General features: G+C 37.3%; 1 protein-coding gene across 1 annotated transcript in view; it reads right to left on the bottom strand.

Moving 5' to 3' along the window:
* The window catches only part of HPGDS (hematopoietic prostaglandin D synthase), a 30,559-nt gene extending 27,941 nt beyond the window's left edge, over nucleotides 1-2,618 (bottom strand). Inside the window, exon 1 of the mRNA XM_049789985.1 lies at nucleotides 2,486-2,618. Coding sequence (XP_049645942.1) covers nucleotides 2,486-2,618 — 133 coding nt within the window. The remainder of the gene's footprint in view (nucleotides 1-2,485) is intronic.
* Nucleotides 2,619-19,459: the final 16,841 nt, after the last annotated feature.

Consider the following 19,459-nt stretch of genomic DNA (forward strand, 5'->3'; position numbering starts at 1 on the left):
ACTAACTCGGGCTTTTTTTTTTTTTTTTTAATAATTTTTATTTTGATCAAAGTGAATCACAAATCTTTCACAGTAATATTTTAGGTACATAGTGACATTGAATCAGGGGCATTCCCACCACCAATATTGTCCTTCCTTCACCCTTGTTCCCAGCATGCTTTCCATATCTCCCTCCTTTGCCCCCCCCCCCCCTGTATGCTAGTATAAGTAAGTGGTCCCCTCTAGCTTGTTGTAGGTTGGGTTTCGATTCTGTTGTCATTGGCTTTGGACTTGGTGTTTAAGTATGATCATTTTTTATTTCTACTCAATGTTCATACACCTGTTTGGTCTTGGTATCCCCCATTATATCCCCCCTCAGTTTATGAGGCAGAACAAGATGGTTCAAGTTATGTGGTTCTATTTGAAGGGAGAAAAAAAAAGTGCAAAAATCAAACAAGCAAAAAAATGGGAGAAGTCCTTCTAGAGGCTTTAAATATCAATTTAAGAGAAGAAAGGGAAAAATGAAGAAAAAACATAACAACAATACAAAACAAACAAACAAAAAACCCAAAAAGCACCACAGCAATAAAGACAACAACCAAACAATAACCATGGTTTCCCAAACAACAACAAAAAAAATTAATTTGTGCTTCTATTTTTTTTTTTTGCATAGGCACAGTAAATATTGGGGGAGATTCGGGATTTTATGCAAGAGAACTTCATTTTATTCTCTTTCAGATGGCTATATTTGTGTGTTTTTCTTTATTAAGGATTTTGAGAATGTATGTTAGCCACCACAAGCATTAAGCTTTCCTTTAACTGGGGAAATCTGGGAAAATATCAAGAAATTCAGCAATTCTGCTATGAATACCAAAGAAAAGTCAAGGTAGAATTGAATATGAAGAACTAAAAAAAAATATGTTCAAATACTTTTAACATTTTTTTGTTTTTCTATAGAAATATAACTAATACACTGTCAGAATAGTATAAATTTCTTTAATAAATCAATCTAGGGAACTGGAGTAATAGATAGTTCAGTGGGTAGGACACTTACCTTGAATGCAGCTGACATGGGTATGGTTCCTAGCACCACTACATGATCGCCTAAACAGACCAAGAGTTATTTCTGAGTGCAGAGCCAGGATAACAACTGGGTATTGCCAGGTGTGGCCCCAAATAAAATAAATTAATAAACAAATAATTTCACCTATTTTCAGTTGTCAGTTGTTATTATTCCTCTTTTTAGTTTTCCTAATGGGATATGCTGTATTATCTTTCTGTTATTTTTCTATGATATATGTATTTTCACTTTAATTTTTGTTTGTTTGCTTTGGGGCCAAACCTCACTGTGTTTAGGTTTCTGGCTCTGTGCTCAGGAATCACTCCCGGCAGATTTCAGGGGACCATGTGGATTGCCAGTGATGAAACCTGAGTATTTTCACTTTTCTGTTTGCGTTTGGGCCATACCTAGTGATGCTTAGGAATTACTCCTGGTGGTGCTCAGAAGACATTTGGGATTCCCAGGGATTGAAGTGGGTTGGCCACATACAAAACAAGCACCCTACCCCCTTTACAATCTTTCCAGTTCCAATAGGTGATGGGTGGTTTCACTTTTAATAGAAAACTTTTTTAGGTCACAATGTATTCTCTTTTCTTTTTCTTCTTTCTTTCTTTCTTTCTTTCTTTCTTTCTTTCTTTCTTTCTTTCTTTCTTTCTTTCTTTCTTTCTTTCTTTCTTTCTTTCTTTCTTTCTTTCTTTCTTTCTTTCTTTCTTTCTTTCTTTCTTTCTTTCTTTCTTTCTTTCTTTCTTTCTTTCTTTCTTTCTTTCCTTCCTTCCTTCCTTCCTTCCTTCCTTCCTTCCTTCCTTCCTTCCTTCCTTCCTTCCTTCCTTCCTTCCTTCCTTCCTTCCTTCCTTCCTTCCTTCCTTCCTTCCTTCCTTCCTTCCTTCCTTCCTTCCTTTCTTTCTTTCTTTCTTTCTTTCTTTCTTTCTTTCTTTCTTTCTACCTTTCTTTCTTCTTTTGTATTGAGACAGGGCTTACTCCTGACTCTTTGCTCAGGAATCATTCTTGACAATATTTAAGAGACCACATGCTAGGTATTAAACTTCAGTCATTCATACAAGGCGAGCGTTTCACCCCTATATTTTTTCTCTGACTCCAATAGTTCTTATAATTGCTCAAGCACCTATATTTTCTGTCTTGAAAAAATTATTTACATCTCAACTTGAGATGTATATTTTCAGCTTTTCTTTCCTTTGGAGAAACCCCTTTTCTTTCTTGAACAGGTACCTTTTCTTTCTCCTCTCTCTTTCTCTTACTCCTTCTATAGTTTCCTAAATAAAACAATTTTACTTAAAAAAATAACCTGCTTTTTGAAAGCTTCTCAACTGCTTCTTAATATAAAAATATATTAGATTATAATTTATTTTTTAATTTCCCTGTGGAAAGACAGAGGTTCTGGAAATATGTTTTCCCACATATTCATAGACTTATATTTGAGCTACAAACCTGATTTAATTTTAGGCCAATCCACTTGTTCTATTCTGTGGTCTTCGTACTTCACATTTAAATATGCAAATATGTAGCGAATAATTTCTCCTCTCCCCCTCATATTAAAATAAGTGAGCTTGTAATTTGGCATCTTGTGATTCTGGAAATAGAAAAATTAAAATAGAATTTTAACAGCCTGCTTGGGACAGACTTCAGACAATACTTGCTTTACTTAATGCAACGCTTGAGAACAGACTGAAAACTAAATAAAAGAAAAACCTCTCAATTCAGTGTACAGCTTGGCCTAAATAGAAACAAGCTGGCATGACTTGAAGTATAGAAAGTAATGTAAATTCAAGTTTTACTTTTGTTTTGTATTTTAGAAATACAAGGTTTTATATTTATAGATAACTAACTTGTCTAGTAACGCCCCTTTTCTGGTTTTGGGACACAGAGTCTATTTCCTATTAATATTAATATTTTTACATTCAGTTTGTGGCATGGAACTCTGAAAGGCATAACTCGATGGGCTAGAGAGATTGCACAGCAGAGAGGACGTCTTTGCATGTAGTTGATCTGGGTTTGATCTCTGGCAACTATATGGTTGCTCAAGTCTGCCAGGAGTGATTTCTAAGCATAGAGCCAGGAGTAACCACTGAGCACTTCTGGGTGTAAACCACCCCCCAAATTGCACAGAAAGGGCCTGCCACCCACCAATTTAGTTCCCTGCCTGCCTAACCCTGGGGCACCACTGCCTGCTCTGTCCACATTAAACTGATCTCCAAAAAAAAAAAAAAATTGCATAGAAAAAGGGATATTTGAGATTAGCCTTGGGGAGGAGATCCAAGTGGTGGTCACATAGAGAGAGGGCGATGGTGCAGATGATATTTCAAATAAAATGCAATTTGATTTGCAAGATCCTTAGGGTTCTAATTGTTCTCTCCCTGGAAAATATTCCAGTTTAATATTCAAGAATCATCATCATAACTTTGAATCCCTTTTAGCCATTCAATTTTAATTGAATTTAAAAATACCTTTACTGTGTACACATTACATAGTAAAAAGGAACCCAAACCAAGTATTTTCTTACAAAAGATTATGTATACTCCTGTCATTTTTTAAACATTTGTTCTGTTGAATGTCTCAAATACAAAAGAACATGATGAAAACAAAATAATTGCTTAACATTTGAACAAAGACTTTTCTCCAGAACAGAATGAATTAAATGAAATTGTTATCATTACGACCTTTTTTTTTTTTTTTTTTTTTTTTTTTTTGGTTTTTGGGTCACACCCAGCAGCGCTCAGGGGTTACTCCTGGCTTCATGCTCAGAAATCGCTCCTGGCAGGCTCGGGGGACCATATGGGACGCCGGGATTCGAACCGATGACCTTCTGCATGAAAGGCAAACGCCTTACCTCCATGCTATTTCTCCGCCCCCCCCCCTTTTTTTTTTACGACCTTTTCAATTTTAAACAATTCAGTGGTTTCTTTTTTATTATTGATAATCAAATCTGGTCGATTTAATTTTTTGACAAATATGCATTCTATTGATTTAAAAAGAATACCATTAACAAAGAAATTAGAATCTCTTTAGCTGATACTTATCATACAGTTGGCTGTACATAAAGATTCGGGCAGAATATTATTTAACATTACTTCACTTTTTTCCTTTATGCATATAGGCATTGAGAAAATTGCATTGGAAACTTCTCTTATTGGATGTTGGAGGTCATCTTTAGTAAGTATGGCATACAGTGATTCTAGGCATTATGAGTTCTAGGATGTAAATTACAGAAGCTTTGAAGTGATGATTTTGCTTGGGAATGTATTGTACAAAGAAGTCATATGCTAATACTGTAGTTTGTGGGGCTTTGTTTTGGAGGGGGGAGGCTTTGGAGGGACTCATCCCAATTCTTTTCTTTCCATTTTGCTTTAGTTGGTTTTTGTAATAAATGAAATGTCAAATTCAGTGTAAATGAAATAGATGTCTAATCTTAAAAGAAAGAATCTTAACAGCCTTCTAGAGGTTTTTATTAATTATTATTATTATTATTCCCCCTTTAAGGAATTTTAAAAGATCTTAGCACTTCGATAAGTGGAGATTTTCAAACCCAAATTACAACCCTTCCCCTGATGACATGAAAAAAGATTTGGTGGTACTCTAGAGAAGCCAAACCAGTTACGGTGACCGTGAGTCTTTTCTCTAATATTCAGAACAGTTGGGCTTTGGCTGAAGGTGTCACACACCTGACTGGGGGAACCCAAGACAGGATTATGTGCTTGTCAGAACAGCGGTGCCTTTAAGACAGCGACCCAGGAAAATGCAAGTCCTTGAGAGCTTGGCCATGTGAATGGTGAGCGCTTGGCATTGTGCCCGCTGCCTTCTCTTAAGAGGCATCTCTCAAAGAGACAAAGTGGTAGGACTAATCCCTAAGAGATCAGCTCGTGGGGTGCAATTGCACGGCATGCTGCCTCCACTCAGAGAGAACTGAGGCAGAAAGACTGGAGAGTACTTGTAAAGGAGCAGCAGAGAGCAGCTAAGACAGAGCAGGGGCTGCCAAGGCCCACCAGAGAAGTCTGGAGGGGTCCTGCTAGAGCAGCAGGTTTTTTTGAAAACCATAGGGTTTGCGAGACTGCCAGAGACCTGAGACAGCTGTGGGGACAGAAAGGGTATGTGCTGACTTCAGATTCTCCCACGCTGTCCTTGACTTTCTACTGCTTCCACCAACTCTGATTTCAGGAGCCACCAAGATCTCTGCAAGTGGTCAGAAGGAAAGCAGAACCCGCACACCCATGACACATCACCCTTCTCTCCAGAGTCCCACACACAGGCTAGGCCTGGAGCCCAGAATGGGCAAGATTGGGCAAGATTTGGTTGGGATGAATCCCGTATTGCCCAAGGACTAAGTAGATTTCTGGTGGTCAGAAAATCCCACCTTTGATTTATAAAAATGCTTCTGAGTACAAACAACTCGCTGCGAATCAGATCACAATTTTCATTTTCAGAAGCTTTCAGTGTCTGTGATTTTCTCTGTCAATACCACAAACAAATCTCTGTCTTCACTATGTTGTTTGTACAGCCAGTAAAGGGGTTGATTGTTAGCCAGCCACAGGCATGGTAATTAATTGCCTTACCTGCTGTGCTTGGTAAATATATTTTTACTATTAAAAAAAAATTTTTTTTGTTTTTTGTTTTTGGGTCACATCCGGCGGTGCTCAGGGATTACTCCTGGCTCTGCGCATAGAAATCGCTCCTGGTAGGCATGGGGGACCATATGGGATGCCAGGATTTGAACAACTGTCCTAAATCGGCTGCATGCAAAGCAAACGCCCTACGGCTGTGCTATCTCTCTGGCCCCTAAAAATATTTTTTTAACTTTATTACTTTATTTATTTATTGATTGATTGGTTGTTGGACCATACTCAGTGGTGCTCAGGGTTACTCCTGGCTCTGCACTCAGAAATCGCCCCAGCAGGCTGGGGGACCATATGGGATGCCAGGAATCAAACCAGGTTCCTCTCGGATCTTTGGCATGCAAGGTAAACACCCTACCGCTATGTTATCTCTCCGGCCCCTCTAAAAATATTTTCAAATGAAAGAATTGGCATGACTTCATGAACATCTGACAAGTGCTTGCTGTGGGAACATCCTTTTAACAGCTGTAATTCATTCATGAAGCTGTATTTGAATATTATATTTCTATTTTTTTAATTTTATTGTAAACAAAGTGAATTACAAGTCTTTCACATCAATATTTAAGTACATAGTGACAATGAATCAGGGCCATTCCAGCACCAGTGTTGTCCTCCCTCCACCCCTGGTCCCAGCATGCATCCTGTATTTTCCTCCTTTGTCCCCCAGACTGCTAGTATAACTGGTTCCCTCTGTGTATAGCTTGTTGTAGATTGAGTATTGATTCTGTTGTTGCTGACTTTGGTGTTTAAATCTGATCATTTTTTATTTCTACTCAATGATCATATGACTGTTTGGTTCTGGTACCATTCATTCTCCACACCCATTTATGTGGCAAAACAAGATTATTTGAGTTGTGTCTGTTTGAAAAAAAGAAAGGAAAAAAAGAGGAAAAAAACTGGGAGGAGTCCGTCTAGAGGTTATAAATATCAAATCAAAAGAAGACAGGGGAAAAAGAAGAAAAACATAAGGGAAAAAATTCAAACCAGCAACTACAAAAAAGCACAACAGCAACAACAACAACAAAAAACAACCAAATAATAACCACAGAACCAAAAAAAGTGGGGGGGTGAAAAAGGGCTGGTGTGGCAAGATTTTGTGCCATTTTTTTTTTTTGCATAAACACAGTAAGTATTGGGGGAAATTAGAAAGGGAATTATCTTGGCCTAAGAGATACAAGGTTTCTCCGCCCTTGAAACAGACTGTCATGGCAGCAACTAGAGGCTCCGTACATGCTTGTTTTTACACTTCAAGGTCTTTTATGGTGCCAGAAAACTTTCTGCTCAGTTGTGAATAGTAAAATCAGGCCTCTGTAATTAGAGATCTTGGTATTTGCCCAGGTCATAGGATGAAGCCTAGGATAGATTCTTTCTTTAACTTTCTTTAACTTAACTTCTTCTAGAAGTTCTGTTTCATCACTGTTGTTGTAATCAGTCTTCTGTAATTAGTGATCTTGGTTTTTGCACATATCATAGGACAAAACCTAGCATAGTTGAACATTATATTTCTATTGTTACTTGAATAATTTTATTTCCTACTCACCAAAGTTTTTCTTCTTCATTTGTATAGTTATAAAATCCAAATGTTAAGACTTTTTGTATTTCAAGTTTGTTATAGGTATGAGCATATTTTTATACAGGAAAAAGAAGTCAAACCAAATGCAGTTAGAAAAATACATTGATTACAGAAATTATTTTTGTATTTTATAAAGCCTTTGCATAAAAGCCAACAAAAGGCTTTTCAAATAAATATTTGTATGGCCAATGAAAACCCATAAGAAAGTTTATAATAAACACTAAAGATAAGCACAGAAGGTATTCTGCAGATGGTATTTTTATATTATATTTAGTAGTATGTTTCTATTATAATAATGTCTTTGAAAAAATTAAAGACTTTTTGATGGACTGAAAATATGACAATGGAACGAACATACTCCCAATCTTTCTCATGAGAAACAAGAACAAGTTCAAAAGCAGAACAGGTTGATAGAGGGAGGGACATTGGGTACACCTATGACCCATAGTACTTGAATATCTTTGGGGAAATACCTATTCCTAACTTCAGTTTATTCACCTTTACTGGAAATGAAGATCTAGTGTGTAATCTCGTGGCACTGCTGATAGGGTCCTAGCTCCAGCCACTGGAAATTGGAAGCAAGAAACAAGATAAAACAACTGGAAATAAAAAATATTTTATTAGTAAATAAAAGAAAGAAAACAGAAAAGCTCCCAAATGAGGAGCTTGTGAGAGAAGGGAGGCTCATTTCTCTTTTATCTTTCTTAGTACGAGGTGAGCTGCATTTTTATTTTTTCCATTGAGCCTGTAGGAAAACAAGACAGAAATGGGCTTGGCCCTTCCTGCTATCAGGCCCAGTCTTATCATCATACACTTTCACATTCCATTCATTCCACTTTTTGGGCTTTTCATGTCCTGGATCTTACCTTGCCTACTTCCCCTTGTTCCTCCCTGTTCCCTGTATCAACAAAGTAGAGGCCCTGACCAGAGTTTTGGTACTAAACACAAGTTTTAGTGCTTACTAATTAAAGGTCAATATCTATTCAAGAGACAAGTGTTGATGTAAGAGAGATTTATTCTAGGGTTAGCAATCTGAAAAGTTGGCAGACTCAAGTCTCTGCAAAACATCTTTTCTTCATGGTTATGGAAAAGAGATTTTGTTGGGAAATAGTCAGAGAAGCACATTTTTTAGTTATGTGCAAATTGCAACCTACTAGGTGAGTTACAGATCTGTAAATTCACTCAGGGGCTGAACCTTGAAGCTCACTTCTCCTGTAAGTGCAAATACCATATAGCCCAGCAATACAACTTCTTTTGAAAATATAGTTTAGCAGCCCAAAAACACAATGCAGAAAAGGCATCTGTACTCTTATGTTTATTACAGCTCAATTCATAATAGCCAGAATCTGGAATTAAACCAATTTCTTGGGAGCAGATGAGTGGATAAAGAAATTCTGGCACACCACAACTGTGCAGAACGTTTCCTGACACCATAAAGAGACCTTGAGGTTCGACGATAAACATGTCTGGAGCCTGTAATTGTTCTCATGACATGATGCTTCAAGGTGGAGAAACCCTGTATTTCTTAGGCCAAGAGAATTCCCTTTCGAATTTCCCCAATACTTACTATGCCTATGCAAAACCAAACCAAACAAACAAAAAAAACCCCACAAAACTTTGCCATACTATTTCTACTTTCTTATTTTTTATTTGTTGTTGTTTAGTTGTTTATTATTGCTGTTGTGTTTTATGTTGTTGCTGGTTTGGGTTTGTTTTTTGTTTTTATTTTTTCTTTGTTTCTTTGTTGCTTTTTTCCTCACTTTTCTTTTTCTTCTTTTAAATTGACATTGATAGCTCCTAGATGGACTCCTCCCAGCTTTCTTTTATTTTTCTTTTCTTTTCTTTTTTTTTTATCCCAACAGAGCCACAGAACTTGAATCATTTTGTTCTCCCTCTAAATTGAGGGGGTGCTGGATAGTACTAGTAACAAACGGACATATGAATATTTAGTGGAAATAAAAAAATAATCAGACCTAAATACCAAACCCAAAGTCAATGACAACAGAATCAAGATATTCAATCTACAAGTTATATACAAAAGGGACCTGTTACACTAGCAGTCCAGGGAACAAAGAGGTATGCGATGCACCTAGGAACAAGGGTGGAGGAAGAACAACACTGTGGTGAAAATGGCCCTAATTCACTGTCACTATGTACCTTAAATATAACTGTGAAAGACTTGTAACTCACGTTGGTCACAACAAAAATAAAAAAATTCTGGTACATCTACACAATGGAATACTATGCAGCTGTTAGAAAAAATGAAGTCATGAAATTTGTTTATACATGGTTGGACATGGAATATGTGAAATAATTCAGAGGGAGAGGAATGGGCAGAATGATCATATTCATTTGTGGGATATAGAAAAATATGGTATTAGAATAATGCTTAAAAACAATACAAATGAGGTCCAGAAGAACTGGTTCATAGTGGAAAGTTTGCCACAAAGGTGAAGGTGGGGTGCAGCTAGGAGAGAGAAAAGGCCTTTGTGACAATGATCTTTGAAAACAGACGAGAACTGTGTGCTGGGTGCTGACAGGAGGTAAAGTGATACCCAAGACACCTTTAACAATATTGCAAACTGCAGTGTCTAAAAGGAAAAAAGAGAGAGAATAAAAATGTTTGCCATATGGGCAGGCTAGGGGTGGGAGAAATGGGAAAGAAACCAAGGACATTGGTGGTGAGAAATGTACATTAGTGAAGTGAGTGTTGGAACATTGTATGAGTGTTCAATAGTACTGAGAGTTTAATAGTAATGACAGTTCAATCATATTGAACAGTCCATAGCTTTTCTTTTCCTTTCATTTAAACACTGTGATTACTAAGTCACTCATGACTGAGTTTCAGTCTTACCAAGTATACCACCCTTTAGCCATGAACATCTCCCAAAGACAATGTCCCAGTTTCCCTCCTACCCCTCACCTGTGATTGCCTCTGGGGCAGGCTTTTAACTAACTAACTAACTAACTAACTAACTAACTAACTAACTAACTAACAACTAACTCTTTCTCTCTGACACACTCTCTCTATTTTTCTTTTTAGACACTTGTTTGCACTATTGTAAATAAATCAGTATCATGCAGATCACATTATCTCATCTAACCTGAATACTTTTCCAGAATACTTTTTTTTTGTCATAGTGGTCTCTGCCACAACTGCACATAACCATCAAAATTTCTTAACTCTGAAACTCATGATGATTCATTAAAAATAAATAAATATTTTTGATATAGATGTTTAAGCACCATAATTACAAGCATGTTTGTAGTTGGGTTTCAGTTATCAATAGAACACCTCTCATCACCAGTGCAACATTCCCACCACCAATAACCCCCCTCCTCCCCCACCCCTGCCTTATTCACTATAGGCATTCTAATTCTCTCATTCTTTAACATTGTCATGTTAGACGTTAGTGTAGATATTTCCCTAACAAAGTTCACCACTTTTTGTGGTGAACTTCAAATTGTGAGCTGGTCCTTCCAGCCCTTTCAGCCCTTAACTTTATTGTCTCTGGGCCTTATTACAGTAATGTTTTTAATTTTTCTTAAAATCCATAGATGAGTAAGACTGTTCTGTCTATCTCTTTACCTCTGACTTAATTCACTTAACATAATAGATTCCATGTACATCTACATATAGGAAACTTTCATGACTTTCATGTGGTATATGTACCACAGTTTCTTTAGCCATTCATTTATTGAAGGGCATCTAGGCTGTTTCCAGAGTCTGGCTATTGTAAACAACACTGCAATGAATGAGGAAGGGATTTTTTAATTGTAGTTTTATATTTCTAGGAGTGGTATAGCTGGATCGTATGGGAGCTCAATTTCCAGCTTTTGGAGAAATCTCCATATCGCTTTCCATAAAGGTTGGAGTATATGGCATTCCCACCAGCAGTGGATAAGAGTTCCTTTCTCTCCACATTCCTGACAGCACTGCTTGTTCTCTTTCTTTGTGATGTGCGCCAATCTCTGTGGAGTGAGATGGTACCTCATAGTTGTTTTGATTTGCATGTCCCTAATGATTAGTGACGTGGAACATCTTTTCATGTGCCTTTTGGCCATTTGTATTTCTTCTTTGTCAAAGTGTCTGTTCATTTCTTCTCCCATTTTTTGATGGGATTAGATGGTTTTTTTTTTTCTTGTAAAATTCTGTCAGTACCTTGTATATTTTAGATATTAGCTTCCTATCTGATGGGTATTGGGTGAATAGTTTCTTCCACTCAGTGAGTGGCTCTTGTATCCTGGGCACTATTTCTTTTGAGGTGTAGAAGCTTCTCAGCTTAATATATTTCCATCTGTTTATCTCTGCTGCCACTTGTTTGGAGAGTGCAGTTTCCTCCTTGAATATGCCTTTAGTCTCATTGTCATGGAGTGTTTACCTATGTTGTTCTATTTACCTTATGGTTTCAGGTCTGATATCAAGGTATTTAAACTATTTGGACTTTACCTTCATACATGGTGTTAGCTGGGGGTCTGAGTTCGCTTTTTTTTTTTTTTTTTTTTTTTTTTGCAAGTGGCTAACCAGTTGTGCCAACACCACTTGTTGAAGAGGTTTTCCTTACTTCATTTAGGATTTCTTGGTCCTTTATCAAAAACTAGGTGGCTGTATGTCTAGGGAACATTCTCTGAGTACTCAAGCCTATTCCACTGAATGAGGGTCTATCTTAAATCCATTACCATGCTGTTTTAATAACTATTGCTTTGTAATACAGTTTAAAGTTTAGGAAAATGTCTCCTAGGCTTGTAGCTCATTTTATTGTCCTTAACTCTGATATACTTCAGTTGCTTAACAGTAAAAAGTACAGGATAATGTATTTTTCCCCACAGGCAATTTTAACATAGTCATTGATGAAATAAAAATGATCAAAATAAACATTTTACTTTGAACTGATACTCTATTCCTGCATATCGCTGTAAAGAACAAACTATAAAACTTAAAGATGCTAATGTACCTGCCAGAGAGCTGATCAACAATGCTAACTCAACTCTCTGTCAAAAAAGATTAAAATTAATTTACTATATTAAATACTTTGAAGATTTCAACTGGAAAGGGGATAGATTTCTTAAAGGCAAAGCTCACAATAAGGAATTAAGTATTAATCATTTAAAAATTAAAATCTCTCAAAGGAAATAATGCCTAAGATACAAAAGCCATCCACGGGATGGGAGAAACTATTCACCCAATACCCATTAGACAAAGGGCTAATATCAAAAATATACAAGGTACTGATAAAACTTAATAAGAAAAAAACATATAGCCCCATCAAAAATAGGCAGAATAAATTAGCAGACACTTTGTCAAAGAAGAAATACAAATGCCCAAAAGACACATGAAAAAATGCTCCACATCACTATTCATCAGGGAGATGCAAATCAAAACTACAATGAGGTACCATCTCACACTACAGAAACTGGCACACATTGCAAAGAACAAGAACAATCAGTGCTGGTGGGGATGTAGAGAGAAAGGAACTCTCATTAATTGCTAGTGGGAATTGGGAATGCTGTCTAGTCCAGCCTTCATGGAAAACAATATGAAGATTCCTCAAAAAATTGGAAATTGAGCATCCATAAGATTCAGCTCTGCCTCTCCTAGGGTTAATACCCTAGGAACACAAAAATACAATTTAAAAATCCCTTCTTCACACCTATATTCATTTACAATAGCCAGAAACAACCAAGATGCCCTTCAACAGATGAATGGCTAAAGAAACTGTGGTACATAGATGCATTGCAATATTATGCAGCTATCAGGAGAGACAAAGTCATGAAATTTTCTATACATGGAGTACATGAATCTATTTTGTTGAGTAAAATAAGTCAGAGGGAGAGAGAAACTCATTGTAAATGGACTCACTCATCTATGGGTTTTAAGCAAAATTAAAGACATTATTATAATAAGGCCCAGGGACAATAGAGTTAAGGGCTGGAAGGGCCAGGACAGGCTCACAATTCGAAGCTCTCCATAAAGAGTGGTGAATGCTGTTAGGGAAATAACTACACTAACAACTAGCATGACAGTTTAAAGAATTAGAGAAGTAAAATGTCTGTCTCGAATACAGGTAGGGTGGGGGAGATGTGGAGCTTTGGTGGTGGGAATGTTGCGTTGGTAAAGGGGGGTATTCAATTTATGACTGAAACCCAACTACAAACAGGCTTGTAATCATGGTGCTTAAGTAAAAATTTATTTTAAAGAACTTAATAAATAAAAATTAAATAAAAAACATGAATGTTCTTTATCATATTTTATTAATAAAATCTTTGGTCTGTATGAGCTACAAGGATAATGGAGACCCTTTATACAAATACAAATATAATGGAGAATTCTAAAGACACTTCTATATATGCATACTGTTGTTACTTATGGTCTAAAGAATGAAAATAAAGTTTACTTGTAAAATTGCCAACAGTTTTCCATTTGTCTCATCTTCACATGACCAATAATCAGCCTTTACAAATGTAGTGACATAGAGCATAATGTACTATTGTATAGACTATTTTTTCTGAAATAGAAAACTAGGATTCCAGCAGTAGTCACTGGAGATACTAATCATTTACAGGAGAATTTCTTATACACACTGACATAAAATAAAAAGATTTTTTTAACTTACAGTTACCAGTAGAAAGAAATGCCAATTCCCTTGATTTACAGTGTCTCTGAATTGCTCTAATTTAGTTCTAGAAAAGTTGGTAGGATGTGTTAACTTGTAGGGCAAAAGAGAATTATTTTTCTATGTAAATTATTTTGTGAAGATAAAAATCTTCATTTTTATTCAAAGGTCAGCTAAATACACTTTTATATAACAAGTGTGTGTTACACACACACACACACACACACACACACACACACACACACACACACACACACACACACACCCCAGCAAGAAAAATCCTTTGGGAGCTGTGAGTTCAAATTCCTAGCCTGGAGTAAATCCCTTTAAGAATTTTTAAAACTAATAGCTTCTTGGTCTTTTGGCTAAGATCATGTGTAAATATTTCTAAAACAAAGTTATTTGAGAATGCAATTCTTGTTCAAACAAGATGCTCAAAAATCATGCCATAAAGTGATAAAAAAAAGCCAAAAACATTGCTAGTAACAGCCCTCAACTTAAAAAAAGTGAAAAACCATAAAATAAAATTCACTGTGGCTTTATATATTGGGAATTTTCTGGAAGATGTTAATTTTTTTGTTTAGAACAAGGTTTTTCTTCTAGTTTTAATAGATTTTCTAAGACAAAATCCACTTACTGGATACTTTAAATTCTCTAAACTCTTTAAAATAATTATTCCTGCATTTCTCTTAGAAACTACAACTTGATTTCTACATGGTCACTGTGTGTCTTGAGAGGTTCCAGATGAGACAGGATTAGAGAAAAAGGGATAGAGGAAAGTCCTAGACACAGACAAAGACCAATAAAAATAAAGCTATTTTGTTTATGATCATACCACTTACTTGAACTTGTCTCTACTGGCATCTGCAGCAGCTTCTGTGCCTGCGTGTCACTGCACCTTATCCTTATTTGATGAGGAAGTGAGTCACAAACCAATGAGAGAAGTGGCAACTTCCACCTAACTCTCTTCCTTTAGTTTGCTAGATTCAGAGAAGCCTGAGACAAGAGTAAAAGAGAAGCAGTCTGCCAAATAATATTTGGGATGGTCTTTTGCTTCAACCAATATGTATCTATCAATGGTGCAAGGCTTTTCTTCTGCAAGGGACATGTCTTTATCTGGGGAGACCTGCTCTCAGCCCCCTCTTTCTGTCATGGGTGTCCTCTCGGCTTCCAGTTCTAAGAGCTTTTAGTTTGGAGGACCCATGCCTGAGGGGATATTTAAACTACTCCAGTGAAAAGGGGGTTATAGTTATAGAAAACCACTATTTATCGCAGTATAATAGCCAAGTCTTGGAATCAACCTCGATGTCCAACAGACAAGTGGATCATTAAGATGTGGTATCTATACACAATGGAATACTACATGGCAGTCAGAAATGATACAAATGGACTTTGCAGCAACGTGGATGGACCTAGAACATATTATGTTAAACGAAGTAAGTCAGAAGACGAAAGATAAACACAGAATGATAGCATTATTCTGAAGCACCTAGAACATACACCTAATATACCACTAATACTCAACTATCAAATAACAGGGTTTAACAGGGTAGAAACTCCAAACACTGTAACAGTCAACATACACCGGGGAGAAGTGCCCAAAACACATGAAAGAAGAACAACACAAACTCCTGACTACATATTATACCACAAATAAACCAGCAACAGCAGGAACAGCAGTATAGAGAGAACAGATATGTAATCAGCCTTCTACTACAAAGGTCCATAATAATCCCTTAGGGATCTTATACAGGATTACAGATAAAGAATATCATGGGAAATCACTGACTCCAACGGAAACATCTCATAACAATATGTTTTAATGCCTTAATTTTACTATATTTAAAATAACCTCTCAGCCTTTTTGTCCACAGGTGTTCTTGGATACAAAGCATGAACAAACTAAGATGGCATCTCGGAGCCCAGTCACACGAGATATCATACCCAGCTTGCACTATGAGAATGTCCCAAGAAAACTCTTTAACATACACTTTATCTCTAGGTTATACCTTCTTTTAGGACTTGAAACACGTGACCAGCCAGAACACAGAAGCAGCAACTGTGACCTACAGACTTATTCTACAGGCCCTACTCATGGAACACATTCAAGCAAACTAGCATTCCCTTGCCCCTTTCTCCTTTCTTCTCGCTACTTTCTTTTTTTCTTCTTTCTTCTTCTCTTTTTCTTTTTAATGTATTTTCTCTTCTCTTCTTTCCTGCCACTTACATATACTTTCCCCTTACCCCCTTTGGAAATGTGACTATCGCTTCAGCCCCCAATCCCATACAGATTTCCCACTTTATTAAAACTCTTCACCCTCAGGTCTTAATCTATTAGGCATCAAGACTGACCTCCTACCCCAACGAACCAGTACCCAGCACCCAAGCGAAGGGACACCAAGTTAAACTCACATCTCGTTCCCGGTAAGAAAAGGCAACCAACTCCCCTGCTGACTCATGCTGCGTGGCCCTCCTTACAAACTCTTCCTAACGTGGACTGTTACTTGAAACCAGACTTAGCTCTAAAAGTATCCCCAAAGCAAGAACTCTTCCCAAGACCTCCCTGCCACAAAGCTTTTGCCAATCTCAAGAAGGTCAGGGTGTGTGATGAAAAGGCGCCCGGGAACCCACACACCACAAGAAAATCTCAAAAGCAATGGGGAAACCTATAGTTCCATCATAAGTATAAGACCTGTGTAGCACTACCTCTTTACCTGCTTTTCCCCAAATGTAAGATAATCTCTTGCATCATTTTGTTCCTTTAATTACTTTGTTATTTCATTTTTAATCTTTGTTCCTTATATATATGTAAGCACATAAATGTTTATTTCTATTTTTATCTTTATTGGGTGTGTGACCTGTTTCCGTTTTCTTCTTTTTCCACCCCCAAATGCACCGGCAATATAATGTAGCACCATTTCCCCCTTCAAAGACACACTAGAAAAGGGGAAAATCTTATATATAAAAACGAGCTCTTATCTACTAGGGATAAGAACTCACACATATTTACAATACAGGGACGTCTCCCACCTTGAAAATATGTCATGTGGACCCAACTTAGACCCCAGGTATTTAGACACCATCCGTCCAGCCTTAAACCTTGGGTCCCAGACATAGAAACGACACAGTTGTTCACGACAGGAAACAAATCCCATCCGGGACATCCTCAATACTGCTCTGCTTGGACACCAACAAGTGCCAGCTCTAATATGATAACCTGACAATGAGGAAAATGGGAACAACTTGACCTAAGAGCAGGTTATCCTAACCCTCCAGCCGACGATAAGACAAAATCAGAAGACTTGTCACGCTTTGGTCAGCCCAAAAGCCAAGATCGCAATTTACAGATAACTGGCTGATAGAACCAAGACCGGAGTGTATGTATCCTGTGACCAATAAAAAAGCCCTAGTCCAGGGTTTGCACAACAACCATGATCTCCAGTTCCGAAGGTCCGTCTGAGACTATTGCAATGGAATGGGTCTTCTGGAAGCACAACAAAAGACGCTATCATAGGCTCCATCCTAAGATCAGCGCAAAGACCAAGTCCACCAAACACAGAAGACAGATTAAAATGACACTGAGGGAACAGAACTTCTAGAACCACAAAAAAAAAAAAAAAAAAAAAAAAAAAAAAAAAAAAAAAAAAGGTTTCATCATAAGTTCCACCCCTACACCTGTGCAGATACCGAGATCTCTAGATACAGAGATCTGATTTTATCACCCAGGACGAAGCAGAAGTCTTCCAAACACCAGGAAAGCACCTGAACGGAGTCTATAGTTAATCCCATGACAATATACTCCAAGGTGGAGAAACCCTTAGGCCAAGGAAATTCCTTTTCGAATGACCCCAATATTTACTGTACCTGTATAGGAGGGAAAAACAGGCACAAAACAATGTTTTTCTTATATCTATCTAGGTTTTGTCGATTTCTTCATTTTGGTATGGTTATTGAAGTTGTTGTCTCCATTTATATTTATTTATTTATTTTCTTCTTTTCTTTTTCTTTAGGTGCTCTACCATGGTTTTTTATCTCAAGACCCTGGCTTTTATGTGGTGCTTATCTTTATTATTGGAGTGCTCACTGGATAATTTATTTGACACTTCTTTTTGTACTGTTGAGGTGTTTCACCTTCTTTTTACCCTTTGTCTCTCAAACTGATGAGAGCCTCTAGAAGGACTCCCCCCATTTTTGGCATATTTGATTTTTACCCCAGTTTATCACTTTTCTCTTCTTCAAACAAAACCACATAACTGGAACTATCTAGTACCACCTCGCAGTTAGAGGAGGAAACAAGGGAGGTACCAAGACCAAAACAGGTGTAGGACCACTAAGTAGTAAGCTAGGCTCAGAGAGGACCAAGTATTCTAGCAGCCCCGGGGGTGAGGGAGGAGGATATGGGAGGTAGGATGGGAATAAAGGTGTAAGGAGGATAATTCGGTGATGGGAATCCCCCTGATATTATGCTAATATGTACCTAAAATATTATTGTCAACAATATGTAAGCCACTATGATCAAAATAAAAATTATATTTAAAATTTTTTTAAAAATCCAACATCACAAGTTTCTATGGAATGAGTATCAATAAATTCTCTTTACACAAATGCATTCAGCTTGTTTAAACTTTGACTGAACGCCTCTTTTCTGGAGCTCTCTTACAGTCTTATCCTTGACTGTTTCTATGTGCACCTCCAGCACATTGTTTGCCAGTACTGTGTATTATGTTTGTCTTTTTCCACTATCAGTCAGAACATGGTAAACTCCAGGAGGTTAGGGGTTCTACTAAGGAATGTAGTGTCTCAGTATTAGGGGGATTAATCTGTAGGCAATAGGGTACATTCAATGAGTGAATGATGGAATTTCTTTCTCCAATTTTACTAGTATTATTTTTTAAATTTATTTTGGGCATTGTGATTTACAAAGTTGTTCATAGTTTAGGTTTAGACATACAACGTTTTAGTACCAATCCCAATCCCACTACCAATGTCAACCTTTCTCCACAAATGTTCCCCAAATTCATTCCATGCCACCACCATCCTGCCCCAATTTGCCATCACAACAGTTTTTTTTTATTTGTATTGAAACCATTGTGAATTATAAGTACTCCATAATTGTATTTCAGGCATACAGTGCAGTAAAATAGGGCCATTCTCACCACCAGTGTTGAACTCCCTCCACCAAAGTTCTCAGTGTCCATCCCATACCTCCACCCTTAGCCTCCTGGCCTGCCAGTGTAACAGACCCATTTTAAGTTTAGATTGTTATAGTTTGGATCTCTTAATGCTATTGTTGTTGACTTTGGCTTGGGTATTTAGTTCTGTCTTTTTTTTTTATCTTCACCAATGCAACAAGCGTGTTTTTAAGTTTGATTGTTTGGAAGTTTGGGTCTCATGATTAAATTGTTCTTGACTCTGTGGCTTGGACATTTAGTTCTGCCTTTTTTTTTTTTTTGGTCACACCCGGCAGCACTCAGGATTACTACTCCTGGCTTTATGCTCAGAAATTGCTCCTGGCAGGCTTGAGGGACAATATGGGATGCTGGGATTTGAACCACTGTCCTTCTGCGCCTAAGGCAAACACCTTACTGCTGTGCTATCCCTCTGACCC

The sequence above is a fragment of the Suncus etruscus genome, chromosome 16, assembly GCF_024139225.1.
Source record: "Suncus etruscus isolate mSunEtr1 chromosome 16, mSunEtr1.pri.cur, whole genome shotgun sequence".
Classification (NCBI taxonomy): domain Eukaryota; kingdom Metazoa; phylum Chordata; class Mammalia; order Eulipotyphla; family Soricidae; genus Suncus; species Suncus etruscus.